Raw genomic sequence first — 26,458 nt, forward strand, 5'->3', positions numbered from 1 at the left:
GACACGGGTTCGAGCCCTGGTCTGGGAAGATTCCACATGCCGCGGAACAACTAGGCCCATGAGCCACAACTACGGAGGCTGCGCATCTGGAGCCTGTGCTCCGCAACAAGAGAGGCTGCGATAGTGAGAGGCCTGCGCACCACGATGAAGAGTGGCCCCCGCTTGCCGCAAATAGAGAAAGTCCTTGCACAGAAATGAAGACCCAACACAGCCATAAATAAATAAAGTTTTTTAAAAAAGAACACAAAACCCTGAGTCTCTGGAGGCTTCATAATACAATACAAAGGTACATATAATTTCAGTTATTTTTAGGGGTAACACTGTATTTTGGGGCATTTTATCTGTTAAACATTGCTCCATATTTGCTTAGAAAAGAATAAAAAGCTACGGGGTATTCTAAATTAGAAAACATCTTAACAAAAGATTAAAATGAGAGACTTTGAAAGAAAACACCTAGCCTGGGATTATAAAATTATAAGCACAGGAAATGATGCTTCTAGGACTCAAATTAATCCCAGTAACTGGAGGCTTGGGTTTTAATGCATACAATGGGGGAAAGTATGGAAAGGACCGAGTAGAATTTCTAGAAGGTATAGCCATTGACATTAAAGCTTGATAAATGAGTTAAATAGCAGATTAGACACAGCTGAAGAGAGATGTGATGTAAACTGAAAGAAGAATCTGCAAAGAAAGGAGACAGCAGTGGAGAGAGGCATAATAACAGGAACAGATTAATTCACACCTCTCATCATTTTTATGGTATATATGAATTAGTGTTTTCATCATTATTCCCATCAAATTTAGTTCTTTAATTCCACAGATACCTCACTGGATTAAATGAGATCATGCACATAAGATGTTAATACAATGCTTGGCATCAAGTAAATTCTCTATAACTGCTAGCTGTTCTTTCTATTGTTCTAAGGGGATTTGAGCAGGCCACTTGGCTTCTCTACACCTCAGCTTCCTCAGCTGTAAGATGGGGATAAGAGTTGCCCTGACTATCTACCAGGGTTGTTACAGACAGCTAATAGGAGGATGAATGTGAAACTGTTTTTTAAATTGTGGAGAGTAACAGCAGTTGAGGGGTGGGCTCGGGGAGATGTTGGGGACTGAGATAATGATGTATAATTTCCCTCTCTCTCCATCAGAGCAGAGCTAATTGGGCCAAACTTATGGGTCTGTGTGCTCCATGGCTATGTGATCACAGCACCTTCCTGAGTACTTGTTTTTATGTTCAGCACTGTGCTTATTAAGCCCATTACCACCACCTAGCCACACTCTTCATACTGAAATCCGTATCTGACATTTCTAAGAGTGATTTATGATTTAAAAATTTTTAGTATTAAGCTCAACAACTTTCTAATCTTTATCCCATACCTTTTTGGATGGTAACTGGAGACTGCACAGCCTTTCTTACTGCCACTTTGGCTCCACCAGCTTTCTTCTGTATGGTAAAAGTAGCAGTTCCTATAAAGACAGGCGAACTTCTTTAGCCTTCCATATGCACCTTTCATGTTGTAAGTTCTTTGAGGACAGAAATTTTCTGCTTAGTAGGGGCCCAATAAATGGTGGTTGGTTTGAACCAAGAAAGCAAAACAAAAATGCAGATGAAGGAAGGGAAAGTCTACTTTGAGACTTGGTATCCTTATAGCACAACCACGGACCTTTCTCATATGGCAAATGTGCCCTGACAACATCTCTGGCAACTGGAAAAGCCAGGCGTATAAGCCTATTTCCAGTAAACACCTAGACAAAATGCGAAGAGAATGATCAACTAAGGTTTCTTAAATTCCAGGATTAGTAGCAACCATTTACTGTTTATGTTATGCAAAATGTTTTACTTATGATCCTCAACAGCTCTATGTGGTAGGATTTAAAAAGCATATCTGAGAGCACAAAGTAAGCAGTAGAGCTGGGCTATGAACCTAGGCTTGGATGATTTCAAAGGCTAGACCTATTGTTTATGCTTATAATGCCTCTCAGATACTTATTATATAGTCCTCATATATTGTTTTTGACAGAATTAAACACAAAACAAGCAAAAAAAAAACAGAAAGAAAACCCTTAAATTTAACAGTTTGCACGCGGGGCTGAAGAAGTTAGGCAAAAACTGTATACTGCTTTATAGAAGACAGATAGTTGGGACTTCCCTGGTGGCACAGTGGTTAAGAATCCACCTGCCAATGCAGGGGACATGGGTTCGAGCCCTGGTCTGGGAAGATCCCACATGCCGTGGAGCAACTAAGCCTGTGCACCACAACTACTGAGCCTGTGCTCTGGAGCCCGTGAGCCACAACTACTGAGCCTGCGTGCCACAACTACTGAGCCTGCGCGCCTAGAGCCCGTGCTCCACAACAAGAGAAGCCACCGCAATGAGAAGTCTGCGCACCGCAACGAAGAGTAGCCCCTGCTCGCTGCAACTAGAGAAAGCCCATGTGTAGCAATGAAGACCCAACGTAGCCAAAAATAAATAAATTAATTAATTTAATTTAATAAATAAATAAATAAAAGACAGCAACATATAGTCAAACTCAAAGAATTTTCAGGAAAACTTCTTTTACAGAAGAACTGCAGGGAATTTTTAAATCTTGATGGATCCTCACTTCCCACCCGTGCAACAACTGAACCTGCCCCAGCGGGCTCACGCTGTCTGTATCACCGGCTGGAAGAGCCCGGTGTCTCCCACTGCCGCTGGATGTTGTCCGGGGAGCGGCTGGGCTCTGGATGTGGCAGAGGCAGTCAGGGCGGTCAGTGTGTTCACACTCCCTCAAGCTGCCTCTCCTACCTTTGCCTCAGAGGTCCAGGAAGCTGAGTGACAGGTCGGCTCAGATAATAGTTAGGCATATGGTGTTCTATGACACAGTATAAACACTACAATACCTGCCCAGTAATATTCTTGAACAATAATCAGTTTATAAATAGCTATTTTTAAGCAAAAAAGCTAAACAGCCGTTTTTTCCCATTTATCCAGTTATTCAATTATTTCATTTGTTCAATGTGAAGCGGTAATACAAGATATAGGGATTGTTGCTACCCTCAAACATTTAGTCTATCCTGGGACAAAACCAAGTTTATAAGTAACTACAACATAAGACCTGCTGCAGTAGTGCCTCAAGAGAGGCAGAAACACGTGACTGAGGGTTCAGAGGACAAAAAAAATAACTATATTAGTTACCAATGCTACTATTTGTCTCTAATATTCACAACTACCATGCAAGTTAAGTATTAGCCAGTTTAAAAATGAAAATATGGATGTTAAAATTCATTACACTGGGTTGGAAGAGCTAAAGAATTAAAATTAGGGATGTCTTCCAAGACACGGAGGGGAGGCATTTAAGGTATAAGGGAAATTTTCAAGGCAGGAATGGGAGCACACTGCATGTGTCTGGAAAACAAGCCTGCAAGTGCTATGGATCATCCGGATTATATGCGGAAAGGAGGCTAAGGAGGCAGAAGGGGAGGACCCCTTAAAGGCCAGGGAGAGGGTGTGGACTCATCTGTGTGGGGTACGGGTCACTGAGGACTTCTGAGTCCCTGGGCAGCAGCAGCACCTCATCAAGCACAGCTCAGCAAGGACAGGTAAGGGGACCACAGAGGGCCAAGGCCTCAGCCCGGCCAAGTGCAAGGTAACAATACAGGCCTGACCTTGGGCAGGTCCAAGGAAAAGACATATTTCCACATAATCCAAGACTTTTCCATCTGACATTAAGAAACCATGATTGAAGTTTAAAATCTTTTCCAATTCTGGATATTTCTTTTATTTAATTTTGGTAAATGTATCAGGTATAAAATAAAACTTAAAAAAATTTTTTAAATGGTTACTATTTTGAAATTCTAGTTTAAAAAAGAACAGTGTTTTCTTATTATAATTCATCAATCAAAAGCAAGAGTTAACCAAACTATAAAGTTTCATCAAAAAGACTGCAATATATGGATACTTCAATTTTCTCAGTTAACGTGCATACTAAAGTTCAGGTTCTAGGTGTGGAGGCTCTAGACCCAGACTGGGTTTAAATCTAGACTCTACCACTTCCTAGATATCTGATCTTAGGCAGTTATTTCAACTTTCTCTGCCTTGGCCTTCTCTTGTTTAAAATGGGAACATAATAGTACCTTTCTCGCAGAGTTGTAATTCAAGTGCTTAAATGGAACCTGGCACATTAGTTATTATTATACATTCTTAGCTGTATATATGTATACTACATGTTAACTATGATTATACATTTTTAAACAAATAAGTATGTTTTACTTTAGTAATCAAAACCCAGATATGACAAAATAAACTAAAGGAAGGCTGGTAATGAATAACATACTATATCTTCAAATGTGGAAAAGAATATTCAAAAAGGGTAAAAACGATATTATTTCAACCTGCGCCTGTTCTATTCCTACTCTATGATATATCCATCCTGAAATCTATCAGTACTTGATTTGTAAAAATGCCTACATCTTTAGCCACACAAAAGAAATAGATTCCCAAATGAGTCATATCACACAGAATTGACTGTTCAAATTCTATTACAAAAAGGCCATTAGTTTAAAAAGATTCCTAGGGTCTTCTCATTTCAAAGCAATAGAACAAAATCCCAGTACCGCTAACTCTTTATCAATCCCTTGCATTCTGCTGAAATAGAAACTGCTTTTCACTAAGATTTACAACTTTTACTAATGAAAACACAACTTTGGAGACAAGAAAGAATAGGTCCAAATTACACAAGATAAAAAAAAAAGTTTTCAGTCTTACCACATGGCCAAGGTGAGCCTTGAGTTTGCCCCAAAGGTCTCCCCTTTTGGGTATAACTTGGTTTGATGGATATATATCTGACTTTTCCAGGTCTATGTATTGGAAAATTGTGATCATGTCGATTCTCTCTAAAGTAGAAATTACACAGTTATTATATTCCTAGAATCTTCTATCAGTGATAAACTACAATATTTCAAAAGATGTAAATTCCAGTTCAGATTAATACATTCATTTTGTACCTCAGTGATGCATTTAGTGTATAATTCTCCTCATATCTCAAACTTCACTCATTTTTTTTCCAAAGAAATTGTTTTTATCTCTCTATCCATTTCAAATGCTCTAAACATTTGGCAGTTATTTATGTATTAAATACCATGCATTATTCTAGGAAATATTCAAGGAGAGTCTCTGCTCTTTTGATTACACCCCAAATGACACACACACAAGTAATCTGATTACGTCTAGCTTTGTGTCGGGTAGCATTTCCTCTAGGCTCTTAAGTTACGTGATTATGTTTACAATCCTAATCAATTATTTTGTCAAAGGTGGTAATTTTTAACAACACTATACTGGCAGTTCATTTCCTCCTTATGGGTCATTAACAAATTTAATTCTGTGTTTGTTTGCCATATATAAGAAACTTTACACTTGGGTACTTTTCTTTAGTATCTATGTTTAATTAATTCTTGCCTAATGAACTAATATCCAAACCTAATGCAGGTCATTAATTTAAGAAGAAACATATAACAGTATCTACAATTGAATCAGCAATAACTGGGTGGGAAGAAGAGGAAGAAGTGGTAAGCTGGTGATGACTGTCTGTTTGTACAAGAATGGAGCCAAGTAGAGAAACAGGGGAGCAGTTAGGAGGCAAATTACAGAAGGAATTATTAACAAAAACTACAGAAAAGAAGACAACAGGATTGACTGGATACAAAAATTGTATTCGGCGTACAGAAGTGCTTTGCTGTACCTTAATTCGAGACTTAACGCCGTTTTTGTCTTTTTCCTGGTGGTTAAAGCTAACGAAGGCCTCAGAATTATGGCACCGTTTTCCCCTTCACTTCACTATCATAACTCAGAACAAGTCCACTGAACGTGAGTCACAACAGCGCTTCACACCTACCACGCTTGACATAACCTTGCCAAATGATGTGCCAAACCTTGTCTTACCCTCTTGGAGAGACGGAGCGTTGCCTTCTGGGAATTTGAGCAGGTCTAGGTTTGTTAGGCAATGGTTTCTGTGCAGTTGCTGGAAGCTGTACTGATTCAGGTAACAGTTCATTCATCAGACTGTATGCTTGTGAGATTCGACGACTATAGTGGTCAGAGAGTAGCAATCTTTAGAGAAAGAATTAAACATTTAGTAAAAGAGTCACTTTCAGTTCATATTTCTAGAGGGAACATAGTGTTCAAAGACCACCTAGCATTTATTTTCTTCAATGCATTTCAACACAAATTCAAATTTCAGATTTCTGAAAACCATTAGGAGGTATTATTAAAGGCATCTGTAGTTATGGCCTTTGGGGTATTTTCAAAATGCACATACATGTCTGGATTGGGAGAGGGAGGGGAATAGCAGAAATAAGGTATAAAAATTGAATGGAATAAATAATATTTGAAAGCAAATTCCAAAAAAGGCTATTGGAGTCTAATTATTTTCCTTGCAGTTAGCTCCCATAATTTTCTGTTTATCAACAAAAAAGGGACTACTGTGCAAACCAGAATCCCTAAGGCATTATCTATGGCCTCGAGTGAGCAAGCAAGAGAGAGAATGACCAGGGTGCAACCACCAAACTCACCTGTCTTTTTCGTGCTTCATCTTTTGTCTCAGCCTGATTTCCCTTGAGGTCATGTAAAACTGCACAAGAAATAACCAGTTAGTTCATTACTGTTCAGTTCAAATAATTAAACCATTATGACCCTTGGAAAACATGAAAATTCCACTAATATGTTTTAATAGGAAGTTAAAACATAATTTTGTTATTTAGGAAACAGTACAAAACACTGTCATATTTGATGAAGCTTCCTACCCCAGCACAAAATATGAAAATGTTAAATTAAAGCATCATGTAATTAAAATAAAATCCAATTTAATAAATGGAATGCAAAGTTTATTTTAGTAGTTAAACTAATGTATTTTCTCAAAAGGAGAGATCCTTATCAGCTGCATTTAAAATGGAAAATAGGAAAGTTTTAAGGATGGAGACACCCATACTTTGTACTCTGTCTTATGACTAATCTCACCAAGAGCTTGGTTGATAAAAGCAGAAATGAGTCAGACATTTAAAACCATCACTTTAATGTTTTAAAATGTTTACCAGAAACCTACTATAGTGGGTTCATTGTGACTTGTAAACTCTTCAAAAACTTATGCACCATGGGGTAAACTGGCCAACATCAGCTATATATGTCTTATTCCAGAACATTAAGAGTTACTGTTGAATTACTAATGAGGATAAGTCCTTTCACAAACAATGGATTCACTTTCTCAAGGTCCTATACAGTAGTCAACAATAATTTAAGGTCTTATTGATTTCTGATAAAAATGGAAACAAAAATTTTAATTACATTAACCCCTCACTAGTTCCATACCTTTACCCAAATAGAAGCTAAAAATAAACAATTATCTGCGATACTGAAGGAGATGTCACAAAGTCTATGAACAAAACAGTCCCAATGCCCTCAGAGTTCATATATTCTAAATTTGGATACAATTCTAACCGTCTGGGGAATCTGCTTGGCTGACAGGGAGGGCGATATGCAAACTCACCCTCCGTGGGGTGGAAGAGCACACATATACACACACACTGTAAGATTCTGGTCTTCGAGTAGCCCTGAAGGTCATTACCATGTCCCCAGAGCTATCAACAAAATGTTATCTAACATCAGCATGCTCTCTCCAGACACAGGTAAGTAAATTACACTCTTTAAATAATAGTTCACCTACTTTTGCACCATTTGGTGCTGAAATGTGACAACCTTATCTGGAAAATTCACTTACAGAATATGTTCCCCTCATGATGCTGAAAAAAAATGAAGTGCTATTATATTTTATTTCAGATGACAAAGTAAAAGATAAACTATAATCCAAGTGTAATCTAAATGTGAGTTTCACAGTTATGTAATCATCAAAGTAACATTGCTTTGTTTCACCTTCTGAAGAAAAACACTTCTGACCTGACCATGGTGATGTCCATAGTCAGGGCTCAGGAAACGAAAGATGACAGTTTAAAGGACAGTTGAAACACACACACAGAAGGGCCACTGTTCTGTTGGTTCATAACTGGACCATACTTTAATAGATTTTTTTGTAGATAACTTATGGAGAGAAAATTGATTTTTAAAATAGCTTTACTACACACACAGTTGTTCAACTGCCACTGACTTTCATTGAAAATTAAGGGAGTGACTCCAACTGGTCACCCAACCCCTCGACCTCTTCATTCGGTTAAAATGCTAGAGCCACGGGACTTCCCTGGCTGTCCAGTGGTTAAGACTCTGTGCTCCCAATGCAGGGGGCCCGGGTTCAATCCCTGCTCAGGGAACTCTATCCCACACGCAGCAACTGAGAGCCCGCATGCCGCAACTAAGACCTGGCACAGCCAAATAAATAAATTAATTAATTAATAAAAAATAAAATAAAATGCTAGAGCCATAATTAGCCTCAGGGAGAAAAAATAATTTAAGATAGTTCAATAGAACATGGTTTGTAGAATTCCCTGCTACATTTTGTTAAGGTAATTTCTTAACTTTTCCAGACTTAAGTAAAATGCTGACTTTTCTATCAAATAAAAAAATGCATCCAAATTATGTTAATCCTTTTCTTGAATACTTGCCAGGAAAAAAATTACAGATATTCTGTGATAATTCCATTACCCTGGATACCACAGACTTACTGGGTTGCTCCTGGGGCAGAAAGGATGATGTTCTTGCCCTCTCTTCTCTGCTAGCTGAGTTAAGTACTCTGCCATTCTTTCTTTTCGTTTTCTTTTCATCCAGACTTGAATCTCTTTTCTCTCCTTCTCAGTTCTTTGTGGACGTCTACCAGAGGAATGCTGAATCCTAAGAAATTTAACCAGCAGGGCATCACTTGATGTTAAATTTGTTATGGAGATAAAAAGTATCACAACTAAATACTGCTTCTTTGGACAGATTCTGCCCCATCTTGAAGAGTCATACACTCATGATGTCTAATCAACTTGCTACAACCTGTCCCCTGAAATCCACTGACAATGATCTCAGGTCACTGACAGCCTCTTCAGTCTTCATCTTACTGCACTTCTCTATAAATTTGGTACAACTGGCTTCTCCTTCCTGCTTTAAACTCTCTCTTACCTGGGTCTTTCTCTAACTCTCAAAACACGATGCAGCCTCTTAAATTGGTGCCTTTCTTCTCTGCTCACCATGAGATATTAATGTCTTTAAAGGTTCTGGTTTGGATTTCTTCACTTATAATCTATTTCTGGACTATCTCAATCACTTCCAAAACTTATACTACAGAGATGACTTCTAAAGTGATGCTTCTCTGGATCTGGCCTCACGTTCCTGCCCAGGCCACACCTCCCAAGGGCCGACCCGAGCTAATGACTGAGCGTGGCAGGGATGTTGTGGCTGGCCCCGATCTACAGAGACAGGACTCCTCTGATGGGCGATTTTGGCATGATGTCTCACCACTGACCCAGCTGAAACACGCTTAGAGCTATACTATACTCCGGGATTGCTTACCCAACCCTCTCTCCTTCACAGGCAGCGGTCAGAACTGCACTGGGGTCTGATGCCTCGCCCCACTTCTGATTTTTCCCTTCACAGGCATTTCTCTCAGTAAATCTTTTGTACATCTAATCCCATCTTGGCTTCTACACAAAGAGTACTGAGAGTGGCCCCAAAAAACAGGTGCTGTAGATGGGGATTTGGGGCAGACTCATCACCCAGTATGCAAAGAAGACACCATCCTAACTGGAAGATGGGTCATGGATACAGACGATATGGCTGATACTGAACACCTGCTTTCCTTCTGAGAGACTGGACTCTTTGTACATGCCAGGCAGAGGGTACCCTACCCAACCAGCCCCCAATGAATGAATAAGCCAAAAGGCATATGTATCCCAAAGAAGCATTAGTAGAAGAGGCAGCCTTCATTCTATCAGGAACGAGTTCTTGGCCCAGGAAAGGCTACAAGGAAAAACATTTTAACCTAATGTTCCAAGGAAAAGCTATTTAAAATGTATTCTAAGGGTTCATATTTAGGGTAAAGTACTACGAAATAAATCATTAATCCTTCTAAGAAGAAATAGGATTAAATTTATGTTGTACTCAGAGTGATGAGACCTTGGGAAAACTCAAAGGATACAGATGTGCTGTATTAGTTAAATAAACCAGTCTATATATATTAGAGAGGGGGAGGAATGACACATACACATCACAAAATGTATTTACAAAGAAAAAAATCTATTTTAAGCTTTGAATTTGTTTCTTAAAAAATCAGAAAATTAGAAATCAATTAGAAATCAAATACAGGAAAAACAAACTGTAAAAAACACAAATACATGGAGGCTAAACTGCACTGCTAAATAACCAAGAGATCACTGAAGAAATCAAAAAATAAAAAAATACCTAGAAACAAATGACAACAAAAACACGATGATCCAAAACCTCTGGGATGCAGCAAAAGCAATTCTAAGAGGGAAGTTTATAGCAATTCAAGCTCACCTCAAAAAACAAGCAAAACCTCAAATAAACAATCTAACCTTACACCTAAAGCAACTAGAAAAAGAAGAACAAAGAAAACCCAAAGTCAGTAGAAGGAAAGAAATCATAAATATAAGAGCAGAAGTAAATGAAATAGAAACAAAGAAAACAATAGCAAAGATCAATAAAATTAAAAGTTGGTTCTTAGAGAAGATAAACAAAATTTATAAACCCTTAGCCAGACTCATCAAGAAAACAAGGGAGAGGACTCAAATCAATAAAATTAGAAATGAAAAAGGAGAGATTACAACTGACACTGCAGAAATACAAAGGATCATAAGGGACTACTACAAGCAACTGTATGCCAACAGAATGGACAACCTGGAAGAAATGGACAAATTCTTGGAAAGGTATAACTTTCCAAGATTGAACCAGGAAGAATTAGAAAATATAAACAGACCAATCACAGGTAATGAAATTGAAACTGTAATTAAAAATCTTCCAACAAACAAAAGTCCAGGAAGAGATGGCTTCACAGGCGAATTCTATCAAACGTTTAGAAAAGAGTTTTAACACCTATCCTTCTCAAACTCTTCCAAAAAATTGCAGAGGAAGGAACACTCCCAAACTCGTTCTACAGGGCCACCATCACCCTGATACCAAAACCAGACAAAGATATCACAAAAAAAGAAAACTACAGACCAATATCACTGATGAACATAGACACAAAAAATCCTCAACAAAATACTAGCAAACAGAATCCAGCAACAGATTAAAAAGATCATACACCATGATGAAGTGGGATTTATCCCAGGGATGCAAGGATTCTGCAATATACACAAAACAATCAATGTGATACACCATATTAACAAATTAAAGAATAAAAACCATATGATAATCTCAGTAGATGCAGGAAAAGCTTCTGACAAAATTCAACTCCCATTTATGATACAAACTTTCCAGAAAGTGGGCACTGGGGGAACCTAACTCAACATAATACAGGCCATATATGATAAAGCCACAGCAAACATCATTCTCAATGGTGAAAAACTGAAAGCATTCCCTCTAAACAAGACAAGGATGTCCACTCTCGCCACTCTTATTCAACATAGTATTGGAAATCCTAGCCACAGCAATCAGAGAAGAAAAAGAAATAAAAGGAATACAACTGGAAAAGAAGAAGTAAAACTGTCACTGTTTGCAGATGACATGATACTATACATAGAAAATCCTAAAGATGGCACCAGAAAACTACTGGAACTAATCAATGAATTTGGTAAGTTTCCAGGATACAGCATTAATGCACAGAAATCTCTGGCATTCCTATACACTAACAATGAAAGATCAGAAAGAGAAATTAAGGAAACAATCCCATTTACCATCGCAACAAAAAGAGTAAAATACCTTGGAATAAACCTACCTAAGGAGGCAAAAGACCTGTACTCAGAAAACTATAAAACACTGATGAAAGAAATCAAAGATGACATAAACAGATGGAGAGATATACCATGTTCTTGGACTGGAAGAATCAATGTTGTGAAAATGACTATACTGCCCAAAGCAATCTATAGGTTCAATGCAATCCCTATCAAATTACCAATGCCATTTTTCACAGAACTAGAATGAGAAATTTTACAATTTGTATGGAAACAAAGAAGACCCCGAATAGCCAAAGCAATCTTGAGAAAGAAAAACAGAGCTGGGGGAATCAGGCTCCCTGACTTCAGACTATACTACAAAGCTACAGTAATCAAGACAATATGGTACTGGCACAAAAACAGAAATACAGATCAATGGAACAGGATAGAAAGCCCAAAGATAAACCCACGCACATATGGTCACCTTATCTTTGACAAAGGAGGCAAGAATATACATGGAGAAAAGACAGCCTTTTCAATAAGTGGTGCAGGGAAAACTGGACAGCTACATGTAAAAGAATGAAATTAGAACACTCCCTAACACCATACACAAAAATAAACTCAAAATGGATTAAAGACCTAAATGTAAGGCCAGACACTATAAAACTCTTAGAGGAAAACATAGGCAGAACACTCTAGGACATAAATCACAGCAAGATCCTTATTGACCCACCTCCTACGGTAATGAAAATAAAAACAAAAATAAATGGGACCTAATGAAGCTTAAAAGCTTTTACACAACAAAGGATACCATAAACAAGACGAAAAGACAACCCTCAGAATGGGAGAAAATATTTGCAAACTAATTAACTGACAAAGGATTAATCTCCAAAATATACAGCAGCTCATGCAGCTCAATATTAAAAAAACAACCCAATCCAAAGATGGGCGGAGAACCTAAATAGACATTTCTCCAAAGAAAATGTACAGATGGCAAACAAATACATGAAAAGATGCTCTCAACATCACTAATCATTAGAGAAATGCAAATCAAAACCACAGTGAGGTATCACCTCACACCGGTCAGAATGGCTATCATCAAAAAATCTAAAACAATAAATGCTGAAGAGGGTGTGGAGAAAAGGGAACCCTCCTGCACTGTTAGTGGGAATGTAAATTGATACAGCCACTATGGAGAACAGTATGGAGGTTCCTTAAAAAACTAAAAATAGAACTACCCTATGACCCAGCAGTCCCACTACTGGGCATATACCCTGAGAAAACCATAATTCAAAAAGAGTCATGGACCACAATGTTCATTGCAGCTCTATTTACAGTAGCCAGGACACGGAAGCAACCTAAGTGTCCATCGACAGATGAGTGGATAAAGAAGATGTGGCACATATATACAATGGAATATTACTCAGCCATAAAAAGGAACGAAACTGAGTTATTTGTAGTGAGGTGGATGGACCTAGAGTCTGTCATACAGAGTGAAGTAAGTCAGAAAAAGAAAAACGAATACCGTACGCTAACGCATATATATGGAATCTAAGAAAGCGGTACTGATGAACCAAGTGGCAGGGCAGGAGTAAAGAAGCAGACGTAGAGAATGGACTTGAGGACACGGGGAGGGGGAAAGGTAAGCTGGGATGAAGTGAAAGAGTGGCATGGACATATATACACTACCAAATGTAAAATGGATGGCTAGTGGGAAGCTGCTGCATAGCACAGGGAGATCAGCTCGATGCTTTGTGACCACCTAGAGGGGTGGGATAGGGAGGGTGGGAGGGAAGCTCAAGAGGGAGGGGATATGGAGATATATGTATACATATAGCTGATTCACTTTGTTGTACAGCAGAAACTAACACAACCTCGCAAAGCAATTATACGCCAATAAAGAGGTAAAAAAAAACACATAAAATATGGTCAATTTTAAATATTCTTGAACCATAAACACTTTAAGCAGGTTAAAAATGAATTATTCAATGATTACCTGGAGATGCTCCTCGTCTGTTGTTCTGTTAAGCCAAGCTCTTCACTGGAAACTCCATCTTTTGTTATAAGGTCATTGATAATGTCTGCAATATCAGTCAGTTCACTCATCTGGAGTGGATCTACTGAAACACTTCATTCCCAAATGCAGTATGAGAGATATAAATCAATATCTACAACTTAATTACATTAAGCAAAAATGAACATGTAAAACTATGCTCTCCGAGAGTATAAATGAACACAAAAAATGATAAACATATAACTAATTTCCTTCTATTGCTTTAATTCCAGTAATCCTCAGTGGAAAAGCCTAATCATCAATAATTGATAACTTCATATGCACTCTCAAAGGAGCAAACATAAGGCCTAGGGGACAACTGGGACAACTAGGACAACAACCTGTCCTGCCTATGGAAATTGAATACATACGTAGTAAAAGAAAATGTAGCAAGTGTAAGCTACTGTATTCTAATTACCTATGCTGAACAGTAAGGGATACAATATAACAATCCTCAGTTTCTTAAAACAGGAGGCCCCACCCCGGGGCTGTGGACCACTACCCTGCTACCGGTCCGTGGCCTGTTAGGAACAGGGCCACACAGCAGGAGGTGAGAGGTGGGTGAGCGAGAAGCTTCATCTGCCGCTTCCCACCGTTCGCATTACTACCTGAACAATACCCATCCCCCAGCCCCGACGTCTGTGGAAAAACTGTCTTCCAAGAAACCGGTCCCTGGTGCCAAAACGGCTGGGGATTGCTATCTTAAAACACCCCATTCCCAATGGGAATTACATTCCTTTAATCCACAAAAAATATGTAGTGTAGAAGTTTACATACATATGAACAACAAAATTTCCAGAACACATAATTTATACCTAACTTTAAGTAAAACTGTGAATTAATTCTTAAGATATTTACCTCTCAAATAATTCATCACTGTTATTCACACCTTAAAAAAAAAGAAATATTACTATTAATAAAAATTTCAGGTCAGTTTTTTCTATTTTTGATTATTAACCTGATCTAGAAATTATATATATAGAAACTGAAATATTTTTAAACCTCCATTTGGTAGTGAATATTGTCTACATTTTAAGATTATTACTTTTCTATCCAGAGTACTCTGAATAATACATTTTAGGAGGTACAATCTTTCTTTGCTTCATACACAGTTTAGAATACTGGAGGCAGATTTACTAAAAAAACAAAAAACAAAAACTTCTGATGATCTAAAAGGAATACTTGCGGGAAAATATCTAATTTAACTACAAGAGCCTTTACTTGGAAGAATATGCCCCAAAGAGTAATTTTTAAACGTTGTCCAATATTAACAACACGTCTTTAAAGCAAAACACTTGGTCTACTCAATTTTCTGTATGTTTAACCCTCAAAGAGAATTGAGTTAATACAGGGAAAAGTGTCCTGACATCTCTTGTCAAAAACACTTCCTTGTTAAGATTTTCTTATCCTAAGATAAAGCCACCCTGCCTCTAAGACTTAGAACATCCACATTTTTTTTTTTTTTGGTTTAAGGCCCATGTTCATCATGTCCTTTATTATATCATCCATGCTCACATGTTTTTAATATTAAAACAATTTTGCTTTCTTAAGCACATGTTGTTTTGTTTGTTAATCCTCAAATCAAGAATTTTACATTATCTTTGCTCTCAGAGTCTGGTCATTTGCGAGTTCTTCGATAATGGTGTACATATAGGCTAACGAGATATAAAAGATCTGACTAAGAAATGAAACGGATTCCTTTCATCAAAAGGCAGAGAAGTGTTATATTCAAATAACTACTTTTAAAAGTAGTTACATAGGAAGATTCTATCCTTACTTCATTTTCAAACCATTTTTGGAACTTGTTCTTTGGGACAGCCTTCACAATTTACTAAACACAATGGATCAGCTTCATTCCTTGATAGTCACAATTCCTTTTTTTAAAAAATTCCAAACAGTGACACTGAGCCTGATCATCTACTTCACTTATCAGAAACACCTCTGAATAACTTATGGCTGTTAACAAAAATTAAATCCATTCTCAGTGACTAAATTATTTGGCACTTATATGAACACTCAGAAGAAATTGCTAAGAAATGAAAGTCAATTTCAAAAGAGTAAATTTGAGCTATTTGTGAGCACCAGAAGTAAAGGAATGACTGTACATCTTTCCAAGAAGCCAACCTTGGAGAAGAAAACACTCATTAGGGCATCTAAATTCTGCACTTCTAAAAAAATACTAATTAGGTTTCTTTTTTAATTTATAATTAAACATTGAATACTAGAGAAAAAACATTTCCATTTATCCATCTTTACCTGTGTTATGACATTTACTGACACTTCTCCTTGTTTTTCCCTCTTGCCTTATAGTTTAAGAAGCTATTACAATCCTGAATGAATCATCGCCTTAACCTGGTACTCTCAATTTCTCTTTTCCTAGTACTTTCTTTTCTTCTACCTTTAAACATAAGAGTTTATATTTATCCCCAACTCGAAATGATCTTTGACTTCATTTCATTTATCTCATTTCTATCTTCATTTTTCTCATTTCCTTTTACTGTCAGAATTCTTAAGTTGCCTATACTTACAGCTTCTTGAGCCTGTCTTCGTCCCCAACCTGCCTTCTTCTACCCTTGATATTACACTGAAAGTCCTCAAGTCCTTAAAAAAAACTCAGTCTTCATTCTTGACTTTCTGGTGGCTTGTGAAACTGTCAGCCACTCACTTTTTCTTGAAAATCCCTTTACCAGAGTCTGCTCATCCATTTCCCTCACTGGAGGCGGGGGCTCCCCTTGCTCTCTAATGGGTGGCAATTCACAGGTTGGTCCTCAGCTTTTCTCCTTTTTCCATCTTCCTTGCAGAAAACTGATGCACTCTCTAAGTCTTAACTATATAATTAGGTAAAAGGCTCTTACATCTGTTTTTTAAGCCTAAAGCTCTCAGCAAGCTCTACTTCCTTATCAAAAACTAGATCCTAAATATGACATGGCCCTGCATCACCTTAAATGCTACATGTGGTCCAAAGGTGCTCTAGAGTTTGACGTTAAGACCTGGTGATATCCTTGCTCTTAGTCTGACAATGCTAACCAGCCATTCACGTTCTCCTTCCTTTCCAACCACTTAGTCAGTGAGTATCATCAGCTGCCTATTCAGAATGTCTCTTGTTTCTTCTCCTTTCCCACAACACTGCCCAGGCCCTCATCACGGCACAGGTCAGATTCATTTAACAGTTCACTAACTGACCTAGGCCTCCATCCTAGTCTTCCTCCTAACCTCCACTGCTCAGAATTTACCAATGATTCCCAAGTACAAAATGGAGTTTAGACTTCTCAGATACAGCTAGAACCCACTAAAGCCTCTTTAACCTCATTTCTCAATTCTCCCCCCACCCATAAGAGGGAAGAGGAAAGATACTGGTAACCAAGAACCTATAGGAATCAAACAGATTCTCAGCTAATTGCTCTATATATAGTACTTAATCTTCACAACAACTCTATGAAGTAAAAATGATTATCCCCATGTGATGATGACAAATACAAACAGAATCTATAAAGAACTTAGAGAACAAAATTACAAAGTTTAAACCAGCTTCTTAATAGCTCTTGTTTAAATAACAGCAATGACATTTAAAAATAGCATTTCTTAACTGATTATATTAAGTTAACAATGGTAATAAAACATACTGTAAACATTCAGTAGAATCATCATTATTGACCATAAATATCTGAGGGCAAAAAAAATATTTAAAGCCACTGTTAGTGGTCCAACTGTGATATTTAGTATGCCCTGCTATTTATATGACACAAAGTATTTGTTAGGACTAAGGAATAGCATTTTGAATTGCCAGCTCCAAATGAAATGGAATGAACAGTGGCACTGAACTTGTCTAAGGCTCAATATCCTCAACTGTAAAATCGGGATAATAATGGTAGCTACGTCACAGGTCAGGCTTACACCAGGGTCAATGCATGTAAAACAACAATGTCGGGCACATGGCAGAGGCTCAATAAATTACAGCTATTATTTTGTTTTCAAATCGAAACTCTCATAATTGACAGAGTTGGAATTTCTCAATTTTTATAAAAACCAAATATTATAGTGTTATAGTATAATATACCAGTATAATGGTATAATATTTCAGTTGCTATGTATTTAACATTAATAAGTTACACAGAGATATGACACAGGCTTGCAGTGTATCTTATGAAGCTGACAAGATGACGTAGCTCTTCATGTGAATGGCACAATTTTTAACATCCCTTCCCCGAAACGTATAAGTACTGCAAAATGGCTTCACGAATCCTTCACAACTATATTCTTAGTAAGTACTCTTCAGTAAGAGTATTGGAAAATAAGAGTAGATGAAAAAAGTTAAGAACGATACCAGGAGAAGTCAAATTCTGGTCACTGGAAAGGCTGACAGCTGAATCGGCAGAAGGAAACACACAGGTTTTCTGACTAGGATGAGTTTCCGTTACTGAAATCTGTTCGTTGTTCCTTTGATCTTCTTTATTCATATGAGTCAGGAAATGCACTAATCCATAGTACATATTACAATTAAAAGAAAACAGTAGAAAAAAATCACATGGGAAAGACATAGCACTTAGCTAACACTTCCACATGGCAACAGACACATTAGAAGTTTACAACATATTATTCTCATAGCTTTCTATTTACCCCATAATAAAATAATTTAATACAATATTTAAAATTTAAACTCCCTCATGGTAAAAAAAAAAAAAAAAAAACTATTAAAGTTACTATCAACTTCAGAAAACACATCAGATTGAGCTACAGTGGATAGGCCCATGCCCTGTTATAAAACAAAGAAGAAATGCTAAATTAAAAAAAAAGCAAAAGAGATTCATACACAACCAAGACCTGTAAATAAAGAAATCTTCTGGTGCCATAAAGCCAAAAGGAATTCAAAGCTGGGCAATAAATGGACAATGATGCCGGCACAGTCCACAGAGGAACAGAAGACATGGTTTCTACAGACTGCAGTGAGGGGAACTGAGCTACCTTCCTACGGCTCAGAGTGCTGAAGGACAGTTCTGTCCATAAAATGCTGATCCGAGGGCTTCCCTGGTGGCGCAGTGGTTAAGAATCTGCCTGTCAACGCAGGGGACATGGGTTCGAGCCCTGGTCTGGGAAGATCCCACATGCCGTGCAACTAAGCCCGTGCACCACAACTACTGAGCCTGTGCTCTAGAGTCTGTGAGCCACAACAACTGAAGCCCATGCGCCTAGAGCCCATGCTCCGCAACAAGAGAAGCCACCGCAATGAGAAGCCCGCGCACCACAACGAAGAGTAGTCCCCGCTCTCCGCAACTAGAGAAAAACCCACACGCAGCAACGAAGACCCAATGCAGCCAAAAACAAATAAAATGTTTTTTAAAAATGTGGATAAGAAACTCTGCCCTAAAAGAGCAGCAAAGAAGTTTTCTATCTCCGTGGATAGTGGACGGGAGAAAAATAAAAGTCAACTCTGAGAAATAGAAACCCCTGTCTTGCTACAGGCAAATGTGGGATCTGAATTTATACTATCTATGTAGTACAGCAACTCCAAGCCAAAAAAATATATATAAAAACTTGTCCCGGGCTTCCCTGGTGGCGCAGTGGTTGAGAACCTGCCTGCTAATGCAGGAGACGCAGGTTCGGGCCCTGGCCTGGGAAGATCCCACGTGCCGCGGAGCGGCTGGGCCCGTGAGCCACAGTTGCTGAGCCTGCGCGTCTGGAGCCTGTGCTCCGCAGCGGGAGAGGCCGCGATGGTGAGAGGCCTGCGCAGCGCGATGAAGAGTGGCCCCCACTTGCCACAACCAGAGAAAGCCCTCACACAGAAACGAAGACCCAACACAGCCAAAAATAAATAAATAAATTAATTAATTAATTAAAAAAAAAAAAAACTTGTCCCCATTTTTTTCTACTTCAGTAACAGCAAGAAGTAAATATAAAACCACTCCAAAGAAAAACATATACAACCTAGCAGAACCCTGCCCCCGCAAAATAAGCTCATGATAAAAAATTAAAACTCACACAAAGAAACAAGCAACCCTGAGGACAGTATATAGGTTTGACAATTGAGAATATGCACACAAAAAATAAAATAATCTGAAAGGGTATAAAATATTACTAAAATAATTAAATTGATGAAAGAAGGTATAGAAACCACACTAAAAGAACAGGACAGAGTACATCCAAAGAACAGATAGATTTGAAAAAGAAACAAAACTTCTAGACATTAAGAATGTAGTCCCCAAAATTAAAATCCTACAGCAAAGAAGACAGAGCAGAAGAGAGAATTCGTAAACTAAGAGAGATCTGAGGAAACATCCTGAGCACATCATTGAGAGATAAAAAGGTGGAAATTAAGAAGTGATTAAAAGACAAGAAATAGACTGAGAAGTTCCAACATACCTGTAACAAGTGTTTTAGAAAACAGAACAGAAAGAATGGGGAGGAAGCAATACTCCAAAAGAAACCAGATGAAAAATTCCCAGTGTTAAATCTGCAAATTAAAGAATCATTCCTCCCAGGCTGGTCCCCTGTCCTCCAAAGCCCCCTCCAGGCGGCGTGGGTCCGGGGGGCATAGGAGGGAGACCAGGGAGATCAGGAGAGGCAGGCGGGAGAGGCCCTCCGGGACCAGAGGAGCAGGAGGAGCAGGAGAGGAGGAGGGCATTTCCCCACCCACTTGAGGCCAGGAAACCCGCTGGGCTCCCAGGTGATGTCCCCCACCCTCTGAGAACAGGGGTGGGGGCACATCTGGCCCCCTTCTGTTCCTGGACCCTAAGCCCCACCCCCCACAGCCCCCAGGGCCTTTACCAACCCTGTGGGTCCTGAGCATAGGCCCTGCCCAACACCCAAACCTCACCCTTGCTTAGGACCCGCCCTCCACAGCCAAGGCTTTTCCCTGTTTTTTTTTTTCCTTTTCTTTTCTTTTTCCCTCTTTTCCCTCCTTTTCTTTTTTACTATTGTGGTACTGTTGTACCTTCTGGTTGTTGATTCATCTATATTTTTGTTTTTATATTCTTTCTAACATATCTGTTACTTTCCTGGTCTAATTTTATTTTTTACTTGGTTATTGTTCTCTCTTTTTTTTTTTTTTTTGCCACCCCATGCGGCTTGTGGGATCTTGGTTCACGAGCGGGAGGTCAGGCTGAAGCTCCTGCGGTGGGAGCTCCATGTCAGAACCACTGGACTAACAGAGAACCTCAGACTCTAGGGAATCATTGGAGTGAGGTCTCATGGAGGTCCTCATCTCAGCACCAACACCCAGCTCTACCCAACAGCCTATAAACTCCAGTGTTGGAAGCCTCAGGCCAAACAACCAGTAAGACAGGAACACAATCCCACTTATAAAAAAAAAAATGAGATGGCAAAAAAATATGTCATAGATGAAGGAGCAAGGTAAAAACCTACAAGACCAAATAAATGAAGAGGAAAAAGGCAATCTATCTGTAAAAGAATTCAGAGTAATGATAGTAAAGATGATCCAGAATCTGGAAATAGAATGGAGGCACAGATTGAGAAAATACAAGAAATGTTTAACAGAGATCTAGAAGATCTAAAGAACAAACAAACAGAGATGAACAACATAATAACTGAAATGAAAAACACATTAGAAGGAATCAATAAAAGAATAACTGAGGCAGAAGAACGAATAAGTGAGCTAGAAGACAAAATGGCAGAAATAACTGCCAAGGAGCAGAATAAAGAAAAAAAAAAGAAAAGCATTGAAGACACCCTCAGAGACCTCTGGGACAACACTAAATGCACCAACATTCTAATTACAGGGGTCCCAGAAGAAGAAGAGAAAAAGAAAGGGTCTGAGAAAACATCTGAAGAGATTATAGTCAAAAACTTCCCTAACATGGGAAAGGAAATAGTCACCCAAGTCCAGGAAGCCCAGAGAGTCCCATACAGGATTAACCTTAGGAAAAACACAAGACACACATTACTCAAACTAACAAAAATTAAATTCAAAGAAAATATACTAAAAGCAGCAAGGTAAAAACAAAAAATAACATATAAAGGAATACCCATAAAGTTATCAGCTGATTTTTCAGCAGAAACTCTGCAGGCCAGAAGGGAGTGGCAGGATATACTTAACGTGATGAAAGACAAAAACCTGCAACCAAGATTACTCTACACATTAAGGATCTCATTCAGATTCGAGGGAGAAATCAAAAGCTTTTCAGACAAGCAAAAGCTAAGAGAATTCAGCACCACAAAACCAGCTTTACAACAAATGCTAAAGAAACTTCTCTAGGCGGGAAACACAAGAGAAGAAAAAGACCCACAAAAACAAACCCAAAACAATTAAGAAAATGGTAACAGGAAGATACATATGGATAATAACCTTGTATGTAAATGGATTAAATGCACCAACCAAAAGACAGGAACGGGCTGAATGGATACAAAAACAAAACCCATATATATGCTGTCTACAAGAGACCCACTTCAGACCTAGGGACACCTATGGACTGAGGTGAAGGGATGGAAAAAGATATACCATACAAATGGAAATCAAAAGAAAGCTAGAGTAGCAATACTCGTATCCAAGAAAATAGACTTTAAAATAAAGACTATTACAAGAGAAAAAGAAGGACACTACATAATGATCAAAGGATCAATCCAAGAAGATATAACAATTATAAATGTTTACGCACCCAAAATAGGAGCACCTCACTACATAAGGCAAATGCTAACAACCATGAAAGGAAAAATTGACAGTAACACAGTAATAGAAGGGGGCTTTAACACACCACTTAAACCAATGGACAGATCATTCAAAAAAAATAAATAAGGAAACACAAGTTTTAAGTGACACTAAAGACCAGATAGATTTAATTGATATTTATAGAACATTCCACCCAAAAGTGGCAGAATACACTTTCTTCTCAAGTGCACATGGAACATTCTCCAAGACAGATCACACCTTGGGCCACAAATCAAGCCTTGGTAAATTTAAGAAAACTGAAATCATATCAAGCATCTTTTCTGACCACAACGCTATGATATTGGAAATCAACTACAGGAAAAAAAACTGTAAAAATCACAAATATACGGAGGCTAAAGAGCACGCTACTAAACAACCAAGAGATCACTGAAGAAATCAACGAAGAAATAAAAAAATACAAAGAAACAAATGACAATGAAAACACGACGACCCAAAAACCAATGGGAGGCAGCAAAAGCAGTTCTAAGAGGGAAGTTTATAGCAATTCAATCTCACCTCAAGAAACAAGAAAAATCTCAAATGAACAATCTAACCCTACACTTAAAAACAACTAGAGAAAGAAGAACAAAGAAAACCCAAAGTCAGTAGAAGGAAAGAAATCATAAAAATCAGAGCAGAGATAAATGAAATAGAAACAAAGAAAACAATAGCAAAGATCAATAAAACTAAAAGCTGCTTCTTTGAGAAGATAAACAAAATTGATAAACCCTTAGCCAGACTCATCAAGAAAAAAAGGGAGAGGACGCAAATCAATAAAATTAGAAATGAAAAAGGAGAAATCACAACAGACACCTCAGAAATACGAAGGAATATAAGAGACTACCACAAACAATTGTATGTCAATGAAATGGACAACCACAAAGAAATGGACAAATTCTTGGAAAGCTACAATTTTCCAAGGCTGAACCAGGAAGAATTAGAAAATATAAACAGACCTATCATAAGTAATGAAATTGAAACCGTAATTAAAAATCTTCCAACAAACAAAAGTCCAGGACCAGACGGCTTCACAGACGAATTCTATCAAACATTTACAGAAGAGTTAACACCCATCTTTCTCAAACCCTTGCAAAAAATTGCAGAGGAAGGAACACTCCCAAACTCATTCTACGAAGCCACCATCACCCTGATACCAAAATCAGAAAAAGATATCACAAAATAAGAAAATTATAGACCAATATCACTGATGAACATAGACACAAAAATCCTGAACAAAACACTAGCAAACAGAATCCAACAGCACATTAAAAGGATCATACACCATGATCAAGTGGGATCTATCCCAGGGATGCAAGGATTCTGCAATATATGCAAATCAATCAATGTGATAATACCACATTAACAAATTAAGGAATAAAAACCATAAGATCATCTCAATAGATGCAGAAAAAGCTTTTGACAAAATTCAACACCCATTTATGATAAAAACTCTCCAGAAAGTGGGCACTGGGGGAACCTACCTCAACATAATAAAGGCCATTTATGACAAACCCACAGCAAACATCATACTCAATGGTGAAAAACTGAAAGCATTTCCACTAAGATCAGGTACAAGACAAGGATTTCCGCTCTCACCACTTCTATTCAACATAGTTTTGGAAGCCCTAGCTACGGCAATCAGAGAAGAAAAAGAAATAAAGGGAATACAAATTGGAAAAGAAGTAAAACTGTCATTGTTTGCGGATGACATGATACTACACATAGAAAATCCTAGAGATGCCACCAGAAAACTACTAGAACTAATCAATGAATTTGGTAAGGTTGCAGGATACAACATTAATGCACAGAAATCTCTGGCATTCCTGTACACCAACAACAAAAAATCAGAAAGAGAAATTAAGGAAACAATCCCATTTACCATCGCAACAAAAAGAATGAAATATCTAGGAATAAACCTGCCTAAGGAGGCGAAAGACTTGTACTCAGAAAACTATAAAACACTGATGAAAGAAATCAAAGACGAAATAAATAGATGGAAGGATATACCATGTTCTTGGATTGGAAGAATCAATATTGTGAAAATGACTATACTACCTAAAGCGATCTACAGAGTCAATGCAATCCCTATAGAACTACCAATGGCATTCTTCACAGAATTAGAACAAAAAATTTTACAATTCGTATGGAAACACAAAAGACCCCAAATAGCCAAAGCAATCTTGAGAAAGAAAAATGGAGTTAGAGGAATCAGGCTCCTGACTTCAAACTATACCACAAAGCTACAGTAATCAAGACAGTATGGTACTGGCACAAAAACAGAAATATAGATCAATGCTACAGGATAGAATGCCCAGAGATAAACCCATGCACATATAGTCACCTAATTTACGACAAGGGAGGCAAGAACATACAATGGAGAAAGGACAGCCTCTTCAATAAGTGGTGCTGGGAAAACTGGACAGCTACATGTCAAAGATGGAAATTAGAACACTCCTTAACACCATAAACAAAAATAAACTCCAAATGGATTAAAGACCTAAATGTAAGACCAGACACTATAAAACTCTTAGAGGAAAACATAGGAAGAACACTCTTTGACATAAACCACAGCATGATCTTTTTTGACCCACCTCCTAGAGTAACAGAAATAAAAACAAACAAAAAAACCCCAAATGGGACCTAATTAAGCTTAAAAGCTTTTGCACAGCAAAGGAAACCATAAACAAGACAAAATAAAACCCTCAGAATGGGAGAAAATATTTGCAAATGAAACAACAGACAAAGGATTAATCTCCAAAATATACAAACAGCTCATGGAGATCAATACCAAAAAAACAAACAATCCAATTAAAAAATGGGCAGAAGACCTAAACAGACATTTTACCAAGAAAGACATAGAGATGGCCAAGAGGCACATGGAAAGATTCTCAACATCACTAATTATTAGATAAATGCAAATCAAAACTACAATGAGGTATCACCTCATGCCTGTCAGAATGGCTATTATCAAAAAGTCTAGAAACAATAAATGCTGGAAAGGGTGTGGTGAAAAGGGAACCCTCCTGCACTGTTAGTGGGAATGTAAATTGATACAACCACGATGGAAAACAGTATGCAGGTTCCTTAAAAAACTAAAAATAGAACTACCATATGACCCAGCAATCTCACTACTGGTCATATACCTTGAAAATACCATAATTAAAAAAGAGACATGTACCACAATGTTCACTGCAGCACTATTCACAATAGCTAGGACGTGGAACCAACCTAAATGTCCATCCACAGATGAATGGATAAAGATGTGGCACATATATAAAATGGAACATTACTCAGCCATAAAAAGAAACAAAATTGAGTTATTTGTAGTAAGGTGGATGGATGGACCTAGAGTCTGTCATACAGAGTGAAGTACGTCAGAAAGAGAAAAACAAATACCGTATTCTAATGCATATATATGGAATCTAAAAATTTTAAAAATGGTACTGATGAACCTAGTTTCAGGGTGGGAATAAAGATGTAGACATAGAGAATGGACTTGAGGACAGTGGGTGGAGGGGGGAGTTGGGCAAAGTGAGAGTAGCATCGACATATATACACTACCGAATGTAAAACAGTTAGCTAGTGGGAAGCAGCAGCATAGCACAGGGAGATCAGCTCGGTGCTTTGCGATGACCTAGAGGGGTGGGATAGGGAGGATGGGAGGGAGGCTCAAGACGGAGGGGATATGGGGACATATGTATGCATATGGCTAATTCGCTTTGGTGTACAACAGAAACTAACAGAGCAATTGTGAAGCAATTATACTCCAATAAAGATCTATTAAAAAAATAAAAGAATCATTCCTACTCCCATATAGTATAAATAAAAAGAAATATACAACTAGACAAAATGTATCAAAAATGCAAAACAAACCAAACATAAAGAGGAAAACTTTAAAAGGAATCAGAGATAAAAAAACAGCAATTAGACAGACAGCACATAGGTATTAT

The 26,458-nt window shown here is 38.0% G+C and overlaps 1 protein-coding gene across 9 annotated transcripts in view; it reads right to left on the reverse strand.

The window, feature by feature from the left end:
* CPLANE1 (ciliogenesis and planar polarity effector complex subunit 1) overlaps nt 1-26,458 on the reverse strand; it is a 133,161-nt gene that overhangs the window by 17,896 nt on the left and 88,807 nt on the right. For 7 of the 9 annotated variants that reach the window (XM_007192192.2, XM_057539758.1, XM_057539764.1 and 4 more), the window contains 8 exons: nt 18,174-18,323; nt 14,708-14,738; nt 13,793-13,924; nt 8,647-8,812; nt 6,550-6,608; nt 5,921-6,088; nt 4,748-4,875; nt 1,381-1,470 (listed from right to left, as the gene is read on the reverse strand). In XM_007192192.2, coding sequence (XP_007192254.2) covers nt 1,381-1,470; nt 4,748-4,875; nt 5,921-6,088; nt 6,550-6,608; nt 8,647-8,812; nt 13,793-13,924; nt 14,708-14,738; nt 18,174-18,323 — 924 coding nt within the window. The remainder of the gene's footprint in view (nt 1-1,380; nt 1,471-4,747; nt 4,876-5,920; nt 6,089-6,549; nt 6,609-8,646; nt 8,813-13,792; nt 13,925-14,707; nt 14,739-18,173; nt 18,324-26,458) is intronic. The other 2 variants (XM_057539763.1, XM_057539760.1) reach the window with 1 other exon arrangement.

The sequence above is a fragment of the Balaenoptera acutorostrata genome, chromosome 2 (genome assembly GCF_949987535.1).
Source record: "Balaenoptera acutorostrata chromosome 2, mBalAcu1.1, whole genome shotgun sequence".
Classification (NCBI taxonomy): Eukaryota; Metazoa; Chordata; class Mammalia; order Artiodactyla; family Balaenopteridae; genus Balaenoptera; species Balaenoptera acutorostrata.